The sequence below is a fragment of the Taudactylus pleione genome, unplaced genomic scaffold (genome assembly GCF_031769625.1).
Source record: "Taudactylus pleione unplaced genomic scaffold, aTauple2 ptg000731l, whole genome shotgun sequence".
Taxonomy (NCBI): domain Eukaryota; kingdom Metazoa; phylum Chordata; class Amphibia; order Anura; family Myobatrachidae; genus Taudactylus; species Taudactylus pleione.
The window spans coordinates 1,852,463-1,867,811 of NW_028285133.1; the positions used below are offsets into that span (position 1 = coordinate 1,852,463).

Consider the following 15,349-nt stretch of genomic DNA (forward strand, 5'->3'; position numbering starts at 1 on the left):
ATTACTGCACTCATTAGGAGTTAATTATCATGTTAACACCAGTCTGTACGAATTGAAGTGTCTACAGTCTCTGGGACTGTCCTGCATTGTATATAAGCAGACGAGATATCTGCTAGAGCAGAGTGAAATCCTAATAATTACTCCGAGCCTGGTTATTCTTAGGGTAATGTTATGTAAAAATAAACCTTGCACATCTTGACACAATCAAAACAAAAGATACATTATTGCTTAAAAATAACATTATTCCACTTTACAATAAAATAGTATGAATCCCTTCCCAGAGCGACAGCTACAAAGTCTCTGAAGTGTCTCCATACTAGACAAGTCTTTCCAAGCAGCCAGGACAGGTCGGGTGGGCGCAGGATGGCGTATACAAAGGTGATCACAGGCCGAAACGCGCAGGGGTGCGCCGAGGGGTTCCCGGTTCTGTTTGTTCTTTCCTCCCAGGGGTATAAATCTTTACAGACCTGGGGAGACACAAGACACATAAGATTGGAGGCTGAGTAGCATATTAGTGAAGACTTTCCAGTTTTACTGGAAACAGATAACACAATGGTATTTTCTGACGTCACACTAACCCCATAAAGGTCAAATACACCATAGTGAATTATATAATAGGGCATTGGAAATCAAAATACCTAAGGTACTAATTAAGTCACCTGTGCTCAACTATGGCTACCTTAAAACCTGGACTGTTAGTGTGCCTTGAGGACCGTGGTTGGGAACCCCTGGTCCAAGCTATACTTGCAGAACACATTGCAGCTTTGTTCCCCACATACCATGAATATTTCACGTGCAGCATTAACATCTTTCTTCATGATGAAATTATTTGACAAGCACAGAAAGACTGAGCAGGTTAAGTGGTCAAATCAGTTGTATAGATCGATTCCTGGATCATGGCTGCACTAATTGATGCTCATCCCATCTAGCTGTGATTATAGACCGTGTACCTGATTAGTTTCTAGTGGCCTTTTCTTCATGCACATGACACTAGCTCACAATACAGATGTATTCTCATCCCAGTAAATGTCTGCCTACACTTCCTATAGGATACTGGCAACTTTAGCTTTAAGCAAAACCCTTGCCAAACATAAGGCGCACTTCACCAGGCCAGTATGCTACCCGCTCCGTGGACAGTAGCAGGTGGTACCAGCCATGACATCCGGTGCATAGCTATGTAATGTACACACCTCGGGCTGCCAAGTGCACCGCTATGTAATGTACACACCTCGAGATGTCAAGTGCACCGCTATGTAATGTACACACAGGAACACACCTCGAGCTGCCAATTACACCTTAGTGCATAGCTACGTAATGTACACACCTCAAGATGCCAAGTGCATAGCTACGTAATGTACACACCTCGAGCTGCCAATTACACCTTAGTGCATAGCTACGTAATGTACACACCTCGAGATGTCAAGTGCACCTTAGTGCATAGCTACGTGATGTACACACCTCAAGATGCCAAGTGCATAGCTATGTAATGTACACACAGGAACACACCTCGAGCTGCCAATTACACCTTAGTGCATAGCTACGTGATGTACACACCTCAAGATGCCAAGTGCATAGCTACGTAATGTACACACCTCGAGCTGCCAAGTACACCTTAGTGCCTAGCTACGTAATGTACACACCTCAAGATGCCAAGTGCATAGCTACGTAATGTACACACCTCGAGCTGCCAAGTGCACCTTGGTGCATAGCTAAGTGATGTACACACCTCGAGCTGCCAAGTGCACCTTAGTGCATAGCTACGTAATGTACACACCTCGAGCTGCCAAGTACACCTTAGTGCCTAGCTACGTAATGTACACACCTCAAGCTGCCAAGTGCACCTTAGTGCATAACTACGTAATGTACACACCTTGAGATGTCAAGTGCACCGCTATGTAATGTACACACAGGAACACACCTCGAGCTGCCAATTACACCTTAGTGCATAGCTACGTAATGCACACACCTCAAGATGCCAAGTGCACCTTAGTGCATAGCTATGTAATGTACACACCTCGAGCTGCCAAGTGCACCTTAGTGCATAGCTATGTAATGTGCACACCTCAAGATGCCAAGTACACCTTAGTGCCTAGCTACGTAATGTACACACCTCAAGATGCAAAGTGCATAGCTACGTAATGTACACACCTCGAGCTGCAAATTACACCTTAGTGCATAGCTACGTAATGTACACACCTCGAGCTGCCAATTACACCTTAGTGCATAGCTATGTAATGTACACACAGGAACACACCTCGAGCTGCCAATTACACCTTAGTGCATAGCTACATAATGTACACAGAGGAACATACCCCGAGCTGCCAAGTACACCTTAGTGCCTAGCTACGTAATGTACACACCTCAAGATGCCAAGTGCACCTTACTGCACAGTTATGTAATGTACACACAGGAACACACCTCGAGCTGCCAATTACACCTTAGTGCCTAGCTACGTAATGTCCACACCTCCAGCTGTCAAGTGCACCTTAGTGCATAGCTACGTAATGTACACACCTCGAGCTGCCAAGTGCACCTTAGTGCATAGCTACGTAATGTACACACCTCGAGCTGCCAAGTGCACCTTAGTGCATAGCTACGTAATGTACACACCTCGAGCTGCCAAGTGCACCTTAGTGCATAGCTACGTAATGTACACACCTCGAGCTGCCAAGTGCACCTTAGTGCATAGCTACGTAATGTACACACCTCGAGCTGCCAAGTGCACCTTAGTGCATAGCTACGTAATGTACACACCTCGAGCTGCCAAGTGCACCTTAGTGCATAGCTACGTAATGTACACTGAGGAACACACCTCGAGCTACCAAGTGCACCTTAGTGCATAGCTACGTAATGTACACACCTCCAGCTGCCAAGTGCACCTTAGTGCATAGCTACGTAATGTACACACCTCCAGCTGCCAAGTGCACCTTAGTACATAGCTACGTAATGTAGACAACTCAAGATGCCAAGTGCACCTTAGTGCATAGCTACGTAATGTACACACAGGAACACACCTCGAGCTGCCAATTACACCTTGGTGCATAGCTACATAAAGTACACACCTTGAGCTGTCAAGTGCACCTTAGTGCATAGCTACATAATGTACACACCTCGAGCTGCCAAGTGCACCTTAGTGCATAGCTACGTAATGTACACACCTCGAGCTGCCAAGTGCACCTTAGTGCATAGCTACATAATGTACACACCTCCAGCAGCCAAGTGCACCTTAGTGCATAGCTACATAATGTACACACCTCCAGCTGCCAAGTGCACCTTAGTGCATAGCTACATAATGTACACACCTCCAGCTGCCAAGTGCACCTTAGTGCATAGCTACGTAATGTACACACCTCCAGCTGCCAAGTGCACCTTAGTGCATAGCTACATAATGTACACACCTCGAGCTGCCAAGTGCACCTTAGTGCATAGCTACATAATGTACACACCTCGAGCTGCCAATTACACCTTAGTGCATAGCTACGTAATGTACACTGAGGAACACACCTCGAGCTGCCAAGTACACCTTAGTGCCTAGCTACATAATGTACACACCTCAAGATGCCAAGTACACCTTAGTGCATAGCTACGTAATGTACACACCTCGAGCTGCCAAGTGCACCTTAGTGCATAGCTACGTAATGTACACACCTCGAGCTGCCAAGTACACCTTAGTGCCTAGCTACGTAATGTACACACCTCCAGCTGCCAAGTGCACCTTAGTGCATAGCTATGTAATGTACACACCTCGAGCTGCCAATTACACCTTAGTGCATAGCTACGTAATGTACACACCTCCAGCTGCCAAGTGCACCTTAGTGCATAGCTATGTAATGTACACACAGGAACACACCTCGAGCTGCCAATTACATCTTAGTGCATAGCTACATAATGTACACAGAGGAACATACCCCGAGCTGCCAATTACACCTTAGTGCATAGCTACGTAATGTCTACACCTCCAGCTGTCAAGTGCACCTTAGTGCATAGCTACATAATGTACACACCTTCAGCTGCCAAGTGCACAGCTACGTAATGTACACACCTCGAGCTGCCAAGTGCACCTTAGTGCATAGCTACGTAATGTACACACCTCCAGCTGCCAAGTGCACCTTAGTGCATAGCTACGTAATGTACACACCTCGAGCTGCCAAGTGCACCTTAGTGCATAGTTATGTAATGTACACACAGGAACACACCTCCAGCTGCCAAGTGCACCTTAGTGCATAGCTACATAATGTACACACCTCCAGCTGCCAAGTGCACCTTAGTGCATAGCTACATAATGTACACACCTCGAGCTGCCAAGTGCACCTTAGTGCATAGCTACATAATGTACACACCTCGAGATGTCAAGTGCACCGCTATGTAATGTACACACCTCGAGATGTCAAGTGCACCGCTATGTAATGTACACACAGGAACACACCTCGAGCTGCCAATTACACCTTAGTGCATAGCTACGTAATGTACACACCTCAAGATGCCAAGTGCATAGCTACGTAATGTACACACCTCGAGCTGCCAATTACACCTTAGTGCATAGCTACGTAATGTACACACCTCGAGATGTCAAGTGCACCTTAGTGCATAGCTACGTGATGTACACACCTCAAGATGCCAAGTGCATAGCTATGTAATGTACACACAGGAACACACCTCGAGCTGCCAATTACACCTTAGTGCATAGCTACGTGATGTACACACCTCAAGATGCCAAGTGCATAGCTACGTAATGTACACACCTCGAGCTGCCAAGTACACCTTAGTGCCTAGCTACGTAATGTACACACCTCAAGATGCCAAGTGCATAGCTACGTAATGTACACACCTCGAGCTGCCAAGTGCACCTTGGTGCATAGCTAAGTGATGTACACACCTCGAGCTGCCAAGTGCACCTTAGTGCATAGCTACGTAATGTACACACCTCGAGCTGCCAAGTACACCTTAGTGCCTAGCTACGTAATGTACACACCTCAAGCTGCCAAGTGCACCTTAGTGCATAACTACGTAATGTACACACCTTGAGATGTCAAGTGCACCGCTATGTAATGTACACACAGGAACACACCTCGAGCTGCCAATTACACCTTAGTGCATAGCTACGTAATGCACACACCTCAAGATGCCAAGTGCACCTTAGTGCATAGCTATGTAATGTACACACCTCGAGCTGCCAAGTGCACCTTAGTGCATAGCTATGTAATGTGCACACCTCAAGATGCCAAGTACACCTTAGTGCCTAGCTACGTAATGTACACACCTCAAGATGCAAAGTGCATAGCTACGTAATGTACACACCTCGAGCTGCAAATTACACCTTAGTGCATAGCTACGTAATGTACACACCTCGAGCTGCCAATTACACCTTAGTGCATAGCTATGTAATGTACACACAGGAACACACCTCGAGCTGCCAATTACACCTTAGTGCATAGCTACATAATGTACACAGAGGAACATACCCCGAGCTGCCAAGTACACCTTAGTGCCTAGCTACGTAATGTACACACCTCAAGATGCCAAGTGCACCTTACTGCACAGTTATGTAATGTACACACAGGAACACACCTCGAGCTGCCAATTACACCTTAGTGCCTAGCTACGTAATGTCCACACCTCCAGCTGTCAAGTGCACCTTAGTGCATAGCTACGTAATGTACACACCTCGAGCTGCCAAGTGCACCTTAGTGCATAGCTACGTAATGTACACACCTCGAGCTGCCAAGTGCACCTTAGTGCATAGCTACGTAATGTACACACCTCGAGCTGCCAAGTGCACCTTAGTGCATAGCTACGTAATGTACACACCTCGAGCTGCCAAGTGCACCTTAGTGCATAGCTACGTAATGTACACACCTCGAGCTGCCAAGTGCACCTTAGTGCATAGCTACGTAATGTACACACCTCGAGCTGCCAAGTGCACCTTAGTGCATAGCTACGTAATGTACACTGAGGAACACACCTCGAGCTACCAAGTGCACCTTAGTGCATAGCTACGTAATGTACACACCTCCAGCTGCCAAGTGCACCTTAGTGCATAGCTACGTAATGTACACACCTCCAGCTGCCAAGTGCACCTTAGTACATAGCTACGTAATGTAGACAACTCAAGATGCCAAGTGCACCTTAGTGCATAGCTACGTAATGTACACACAGGAACACACCTCGAGCTGCCAATTACACCTTGGTGCATAGCTACATAAAGTACACACCTTGAGCTGTCAAGTGCACCTTAGTGCATAGCTACATAATGTACACACCTCGAGCTGCCAAGTGCACCTTAGTGCATAGCTACGTAATGTACACACCTCGAGCTGCCAAGTGCACCTTAGTGCATAGCTACATAATGTACACACCTCCAGCAGCCAAGTGCACCTTAGTGCATAGCTACATAATGTACACACCTCCAGCTGCCAAGTGCACCTTAGTGCATAGCTACATAATGTACACACCTCCAGCTGCCAAGTGCACCTTAGTGCATAGCTACGTAATGTACACACCTCCAGCTGCCAAGTGCACCTTAGTGCATAGCTACATAATGTACACACCTCGAGCTGCCAAGTGCACCTTAGTGCATAGCTACATAATGTACACACCTCGAGCTGCCAATTACACCTTAGTGCATAGCTACGTAATGTACACTGAGGAACACACCTCGAGCTGCCAAGTACACCTTAGTGCCTAGCTACATAATGTACACACCTCAAGATGCCAAGTACACCTTAGTGCATAGCTACGTAATGTACACACCTCGAGCTGCCAAGTGCACCTTAGTGCATAGCTACGTAATGTACACACCTCGAGCTGCCAAGTACACCTTAGTGCCTAGCTACGTAATGTACACACCTCCAGCTGCCAAGTGCACCTTAGTGCATAGCTATGTAATGTACACACCTCGAGCTGCCAATTACACCTTAGTGCATAGCTACGTAATGTACACACCTCCAGCTGCCAAGTGCACCTTAGTGCATAGCTATGTAATGTACACACAGGAACACACCTCGAGCTGCCAATTACATCTTAGTGCATAGCTACATAATGTACACAGAGGAACATACCCCGAGCTGCCAATTACACCTTAGTGCATAGCTACGTAATGTCTACACCTCCAGCTGTCAAGTGCACCTTAGTGCATAGCTACATAATGTACACACCTTCAGCTGCCAAGTGCACAGCTACGTAATGTACACACCTCGAGCTGCCAAGTGCACCTTAGTGCATAGCTACGTAATGTACACACCTCCAGCTGCCAAGTGCACCTTAGTGCATAGCTACGTAATGTACACACCTCGAGCTGCCAAGTGCACCTTAGTGCATAGTTATGTAATGTACACACAGGAACACACCTCCAGCTGCCAAGTGCACCTTAGTGCATAGCTACATAATGTACACACCTCCAGCTGCCAAGTGCACCTTAGTGCATAGCTACATAATGTACACACCTCGAGCTGCCAAGTGCACCTTAGTGCATAGCTACATAATGTACACACCTCGAGATGTCAAGTGCACCGCTATGTAATGTACACACAGGAACACACCTCCAGCTGCCAAGTGCACCTTAGTGCATAGCTACGTAATGTACACACCTCCAGCTACCAATTACACCTTAGTGCATAGCTACATAATGTACACACCTTGAGCTGTCAAGTACACCTTAGTGCATAGCTACGTAATGTAGACACCTCAAGATGCCAAGTGCATAGCTACGTAATGTACACACCTCCAGCTGCCAAGTGCACCTTAGTGCATAGCTACGTAATGTACACACCTCGAGCTGCCAATTACACCTTAGTGCATAGCTACATAATGTACACACCTCGAGCTGCCAATTACACCTTAGTGCATAGCTACGTAATGTCCACACCTCCAGCTGTCAAGTGCACCTTAGTGCATAGCTACATAATGTACACACCTTGAGCTGCCAAGTGCACCTTAGTGCATAGCTACGTAATGTACACACCTCGAGCTGCCAAGTGCACCTTAGTGCATAGCTACGTAATGTACACACCTCGAGCTGCCAAGTGCACCTTAGTGCATAGCTACGTAATGTACACACCTCGAGCTACCAATTACACCTTAGTGCATAGCTACAAAATGTACACACCATGAGCTGTCAAGTACACCTTAGTGCATAGCTACGTAATGTAGACACCTCAAGATGCCAAGTGCATAGCTACGTAATGTACACACCTCCAGCTGCCAAGTGCACCTTAGTGCATAGCTACGTAATGTACACACCTCGAGCTGCCAATTACACCTTAGTGCATAGCTACGTAATGTCCACACCTCCAGCTGTCAAGTGCACCTTAGTGCATAGCTACATAATGTACACACCTTGAGCTGCCAAGTGCACCTTAGTGCATAGCTACGTAATGTACACACCTCGAGCTGCCAAGTGCACCTTAGTGCATAGCTACGTAATGTAGACACCTCAAGATGCCAAGTGCATAGCTACGTAATGTACACACCTCCAGCTGCCAAGTGCACCTTAGTGCATAGCTACGTAATGTACACACCTCGAGCTGCCAATTACACCTTAGTGCATAGCTACATAATGTACACACCTCGAGCTGCCAATTACACCTTAGTGCATAGCTACGTAATGTCCACACCTCCAGCTGTCAAGTGCACCTTAGTGCATAGCTACATAATGTACACACCTCCAGCAGCCAAGTGCACCTTAGTGCATAGCTACATAATGTACACACCTCCAGCTGCCAAGTGCACCTTAGTGCATAGCTACATAATGTACACACCTCGAGCTGCCAAGTGCACCTTAGTGCATAGCTACATAATGTACACACCTCGAGATGTCAAGTGCACCGCTATGTAATGTACACACAGGAACACACCTCCAGCTGCCAAGTGCACCTTAGTGCATAGCTACATAATGTACACACCTTGAGCTGTCAAGTACACCTTAGTGCATAGCTACGTAATGTAGACACCTCAAGATGCCAAGTGCATAGCTACGTAATGTACACACCTCCAGCTGCCAAGTGCACCTTAGTGCATAGCTACGTAATGTACACACCTCCAGCTGCCAAGTGCACCTTAGTGCATAGCTACGTAATGTACACACCTCGAGCTGCCAAGTGCACCTTAGTGCATAGCTACATAATGTACACACCTCGAGCTGCCAAGTGCACCTTAGTGCATAGCTACGTAATGTACACACCTCCAGCTGCCAAGTGCACCTTAGTGCATAGCTACATAATGTACACACCTCCAGCTGCCAAGTACACCTTAGTGCCTAGCTACGTAATGTAGACACCTCAAGATGCCAAGTGCATAGCTACGTAATTTACACACCTCCAGCGGCCAAGTGCACCTTAATGCCTAGCTACGTAATGTACACACCTCCAGCTGCCAAGTGCACCTTAGTGCATAGCTACGTAATGTACACACCTCGAGCTGCCAAGTGCACCTTAGTGCATAGTTATGTAATGTACACACAGGAACACACCTCGAGCTGCCAATTACACCTTAGTGCATAGCTACATAATGTACACACCTTGAGCTGTCAAGTGCACCTTAGTGCATAGCTACATAATGTACACATCTCCAGCTGCCAAGTGCACCTTAGTGCATAGCTACGTAATGTACACACCTTGAGCTGTCAAGTACACCTTAGTGCCTAGCTACGTAATGTAGACACCTCAAGATGCCAAGTGCATAGCTACGTAATGTACACACCTCCAGCTGCCAAGTGCACCTTAGTGCATAGCTAAGTGATGTACACACCTCCAGCTGCCAAGTGCACCTTAGTGCATAGCTACATAATGTACACACCTCCAGCTGCCAAGTACACCGTAGTGCCTAGCTACGTAATGTAGACACCTCAAGATGCCAAGTGCATAGCTACGTAATTTACACACCTCCAGCGACCAAGTGCACCTTAATGCCTAGCTACGTAATGTACACACCTCCAGCTGCCAAGTGCACCTTAGTGCATAGCTACGTAATGTACACACCTCGAGCTGCCAAGTGCACCTTAGTGCATAGTTATGTAATGTACACACAGGAACACACCTCGAGCTGCCAATTACACCTTAGTGCATAGCTACATAATGTACACACCTTGAGCTGTCAAGTGCACCTTAGTGCATAGCTACATAATGTACACACCTCCAGCTGCCAAGTGCACCTTAGTGCATAGCTACGTAATGTACACACCTTGAGCTGTCAAGTACACCTTAGTGCCTAGCTACGTAATGTAGACACCTCAAGATGCCAAGTGCATAGCTACGTAATGTACACACCTCCAGCTGCCAAGTGCACCTTAGTGCATAGCTAAGTGATGTACACACCTCCAGCTGCCAAGTGCACCTTAGTGCATAGCTACATAATGTACACACCTCGAGCTGCCAAGTGCACCTTAGTGCATAGCTACGTAATGTACACACCTCCAGCTGCCAAGTGCACCTTAGTGCATAGCTACGTAATGTACACACCTCCAGCTGCCAAGTGCACCTTAGTGCATAGCTACGTAATGTACACACCTTGAGCTGCCAAGGTTGCTCTTCTTATCCTGCTCTTCTCTCCTTGAGCGCAGTTGTTCCTCAGCCAGTATCATCTCCTCCTCCATCGCAGACACCTCTTCCTTTGCCCTCCGCCTGTTCTCCTAAAGACCACAACTGTTAATATTACACAGGAGCACAGTGCAGGAAACATACATGAGCAGCTCCCCCTCCCCTTACTCACCTGTCTGGACTTGCCGGCATGTTTAATGCTGTAGAACATAGGACCTAGCTCTGCCAACCACTCGCCATCCACCGATGTGACACACTGCATGTATTCCTAGAGGGGCGGAAATACACAGTCACCAGTAATCTCCTGCACTGAAAAGGATTCAGGAGTGTGATTCTAACACCTACACATTAATATACTGGATTACCAGTACATTACAGGCTTTTATAGGTGAAGCAGATTTATATCATCCACTTTGCAGATAAAAATTATACAATAAAAGTGATGAATTGTAATACATCTGTACATTAAAAAAAGGATTAACATAACTGACTGAGGTTACAGATGTAAGAATCCATTTTATTCCTCTTAGCACACCAGAGATGTACATTCTGATAGAGATCATTCCTAGCATTCAAATTGCTGCCACCTAGTGGTCCTTGGAGAGAATCGCGCTGTAATGGGGATACACAAAGCCAAACCAGCTGTAACACTAAAGTAGAACCAAACCTACTACAATTCTACTAAACCACAGTTACCCCAAAAGGTAAGCTAGAGAATCCCCACCCAATAGGTAGAATTGCTCTTTAAAAAAAAATAAACATATGGGATGGATTTTCAGAGTTATGTGGCAACATTAATTGAGCAACTTCTGAATGATTCTTTTGAACGAAAAAGCGGTTCTCTTATCCAAGGAAAAACAAGATCGTGCAGTTGTACAACATGGATGAATGAAATATAACACACACACACACACACACACACACACACACACACTAACCTCCCCCTCCCCAGGGGGCACCTAACCCTAATCTCCCCCCAGGGGTGACTAAAACTAACACCCCCCCTTCCCCGGGGACAGAGCAGTTACTTACCCTTCCGGACGATCGGGTTTGGAGCGGTTCAAGACACAGACGTCGGTATCCCATTCTCCTTCGGGATATCTACGGCAGGATTCGGGCGTCGGTATATCAACGCCCGGTATCCCATCCGCCGGCAATATGACTGCATCCCATTATATATATATATTACACATATACACACACAGATATAATTACCAGTTTTTTTCCTTATCAATGAAACTATTTCTCGTGCATCTATTGGGGGGGAACACTGGATGGTGGCCACTAAGAAAATCTTCCTTAAACCTGGGCACATTCCCTTCTGTATCCCCCATGCTGGGAAGGAACAGCAGAGAATGTGCTCAGCAGCAGGCAGCTTTCGGTTATTGTGTTCACCTGCAGTCTGGCTGTCACCGGAGCTTACCCACATGCTATGGCCACAGCCTCCACTGTCCGGTAAGGGCTCAGGGGAGGAGTTCCCTCGGTAGGCATTGCTGGGGACAAGACAGAGGAGCTCATCATTGAGCTAGCAAAGCTGAACCCGAAGAGGGGGTTGTGCCTGTTCCTGTCAGGTTTAATTCTCCTCCAACAGCGAAGCCTGGCTTCCTAGCTGACACAGAGCCATGGTTGCTGCATTGCCCCTATAGCCCCTAGCCAGGAGAGTAAGAAAGAACACTTTGGTTCTGGGGGTTACTCTAATTTTCTGAGTTATCGTCCCCCCCCCAAGCTGCTGAGCAGAGGTAAAGTTTCCTCAGTCCCCCCCTCCCCTCCTATTTTTCAGGTACAGAACCCGATCCTGTTCGGTCCGTTAGTCAGGGTTCCTGCCCTATTTGCATGGGAGAGCCGATTTGGCTACAGTCAGCCAAGCTTGTTCATCTCTCCTTAGAAAAGTTTCCTCTTCTAAGGAGAGGACTTAAGTATACTGGTCTTCAAACTGGATCAGGCAAGTGATTCTTGTGGCATATGACTGGCCAACAGGATTGTGGTACACGGATGTTCGGAAAATAGGTGGCGTTTTCCTCTAAAGGTGCCCATACACGGTGCAATTTTTTTCATACGCAATTTGGCAGTTTTCGATCGGTCGTAACGACCAATCATGTAAAAATCGCCGTTTTCCTGAATGATTATGATGCTGATGCACATCCTTGGCGTCGTGTATCGGCATCGTAGATCAACTGAACCTGCAGTAAGATTGACCTATCGCACATGATCTGTTCTACATGCAAAAAAAAAAAAAAAAAAAACACAGGACACACACCGTACAAAGTTTATTAAACATACATGCACTCACACATGTACACATACTCACCTATGTATCCCTGAAGCCCCTCGCGTCCTCTTCTCCATGTAGAAAATCCACAGAGTGCCTGTAAAAAAAAAAAAAAAAAAAATATCCATACTCACCTTCTCCTATGCAAAGTTCGGGTCCCCTTCGTGCCAAAGTAGGCATCCCCGGACTTGGCAAAATAAAAACACGCATTTTGCGGACCCATAGACTTTAGTACCGTCCTATAAGGACTATGGAAACCCCGCCGCAAAGGTAACTTAAGGTTACATTCACGGTTCTCACCTAGGAAGGCTCGCCTCTCTCTCAGCCAATGAGCTCTCAGCAGGGAAGTACCGTCCTTATAGTCCATGGGTCCGCGAAATGCATGTTTTTATTTTGCCAAGCCCAGGGTTTGCCTACTTTGGAATGAAGAGGACCGGAACTTCGCATACGAGAAGGGGAGTATGGATAGTTTTTTTTTTACAGGTACCCTATGGATTATCTACATGGACAAGAGGACCGATGGCTACAGGAATACATAGGCGAGTATGTGTACATGTGAGAGTGCATGTATGTTTAATAAACGTATACTTTGTATTAGGGGTGAGCGGGTTCGGTTCTACTCGGTTCCGTTCGGATTTAAAAACCGAATCTTATTGGCTATCCAATACTCGTGACAGCTGATAGCCAATAAGATTCGTTTTTTAAATCCGAACTGAACCGAGTAGAACCGAATCCGCTCACCCCTACTTTGTATGTCCTGTGTTTATTTTATTATTGCTTTTGCTGTGGAACTACAAGTAGCAGCAGGCCAGTAATGTCCAGCATGCTGGTACTTGTGGTTCTCCCAAGTACCAGCATGTGGGGGAGGCTTGCTGGGACCTGCAGTTCCCAGCAAAAGACAATATTTTCAACACTTTCAAATGCACTACACTACATAATCAACCCACCGCCATGGGGTGCCGGGAATAGCCCCAGGCTATCAGCCTAGGCCTGGGGTGCCCTGGAGAGGGGGACCCCTTTATCGGGGGGTCCCCAGCTCCCCGGCCTGGGCTGACTATCGGTCAGGGTTAATGCTTCAGCTGGGGGGACCCAGTGAAAGGGCTCCCCCAGTGGCATTAGCACCCCCCTTAGAAATATTCTAGTATTGATTCTGGATAATACAGGGGGACCCTACTAATTTTTTCCCCCTGTATTTCCAGAACCAGATCAGAGCCTAGTGCTAGTTGCTCAAAATACGGGGGACCCCTACGTAGTTTGTCCCCTGTATTTTGGAAACCAGGGCTGGTTCTGACTAACCCGGTGCTGGTTGTGCTTAAATACAGGGGACCCCTACTTTGTTTGTCCCCTGTACAACCAGCACTGGGTCACTAAAAGCCCGGGGCTGGTTGCTCTTTGGGGAGGAGGACGCTGTTTTTTTCCCTTTTTATTTTACACAGGAATCTTTTTTTATAGACCACAGCAGCACAGCCAGGTCTCACTGATTCCATCCGTGCTTCTGTGTCAATGGCACAAATGCATGTACCACGGATCTCCCTGGTCCGTGCTACATGCATCTGTGTCATATCGCACTCGATCTAATGAATATGCAAATTAGGTCGTGTACGATAGATTGGGTGAACATCGGGCAACTTTTGCTGCACATAGTTCACTTCAGCTGCCGGAGAGAGTTCAAGGGCGATTGCATAAGACATCGGATCGTTTGCAAATCGCACCGTGTATGGGCACCTTAAGGCGGGACCTGTTAAGCCAAGTAACGTTCTTTTATCAGGATTCATCTCGCATGGCTTTAAAGTTACGACCGTTGAAGCCATGATTCTTAAAGGTGTTGACCATGCTGAAAGCTAATCATCTTCAGCTAAGAACTACCATTGAGCATAGAAGATCTATATTACTTGGTGCGCTTCCTTTACATAGCTTACTTCAGTTCTTACAAGAACATCTGGACAGCAGCTAGAAGCTTAGCTTTGTAAGGTCCATCCCTGTCGGTGGTCTATCAGAGAAGGCAGTCACAGGTCAAAGAGGCACAAATTCTGCAAGCAGTGCTCCATATATACGGCCAGATGGAGCCCTAGCTGTTGCGGGCCTCGAGGTGAAAAATTAAAAAGGAGCACACAGTCTGATATACTGCGATAGAGAAGGTCAATTTTGGGGTCTACACCACATTTCTTAAAAAACAGCCACCTAACTTGAAAGGGCAGGATGGTAATAGTAAATTGTATATTCACTATTTGAATCCTAACAAAGCTTTGTACAGAACAGTGAATTCTTACAATGCTACCCACAGGGACGCACGGCTCCATCAGTTGCGTCTCCCTTTATGATTATGGGACTCTATAGCGCTGCGCACATCACCAAGAACATCGCCCATTTTCCTGAGCACACTAAGTGGCCATTAGGAGTGGACATTCCGAAAGCTTCTGCGGAGCTTTCCTTCCTTTGCCGAAAATTGAATTCCCTCTGTTGATTTGAAATAAAGCTAGCACTGGGGAACAAGGAAATGGACAAACCTACACAAGCCCAAAAGAACAGGAATACAACTAAGAACAAA

At 46.7% G+C, this 15,349-nt stretch overlaps 1 protein-coding gene across 2 annotated transcripts in view; it reads right to left on the minus strand.

Moving 5' to 3' along the window:
* Positions 1-206: 206 nt before the first annotated feature.
* Positions 207-15,349, minus strand: part of DHX38 (DEAH-box helicase 38) — a 51,619-nt gene continuing 36,476 nt past the window's right edge. For both annotated transcript variants that reach the window (XM_088456991.1, XM_088456993.1), the window contains exons 24-26: positions 10,705-10,800; positions 10,503-10,624; positions 207-467 (exon numbers count right to left, since the gene is read on the minus strand). In XM_088456991.1, coding sequence (XP_088313117.1) covers positions 383-467; positions 10,503-10,624; positions 10,705-10,800 — 303 coding nt within the window. In that variant the 3' untranslated portion in view covers positions 207-382. The remainder of the gene's footprint in view (positions 468-10,502; positions 10,625-10,704; positions 10,801-15,349) is intronic.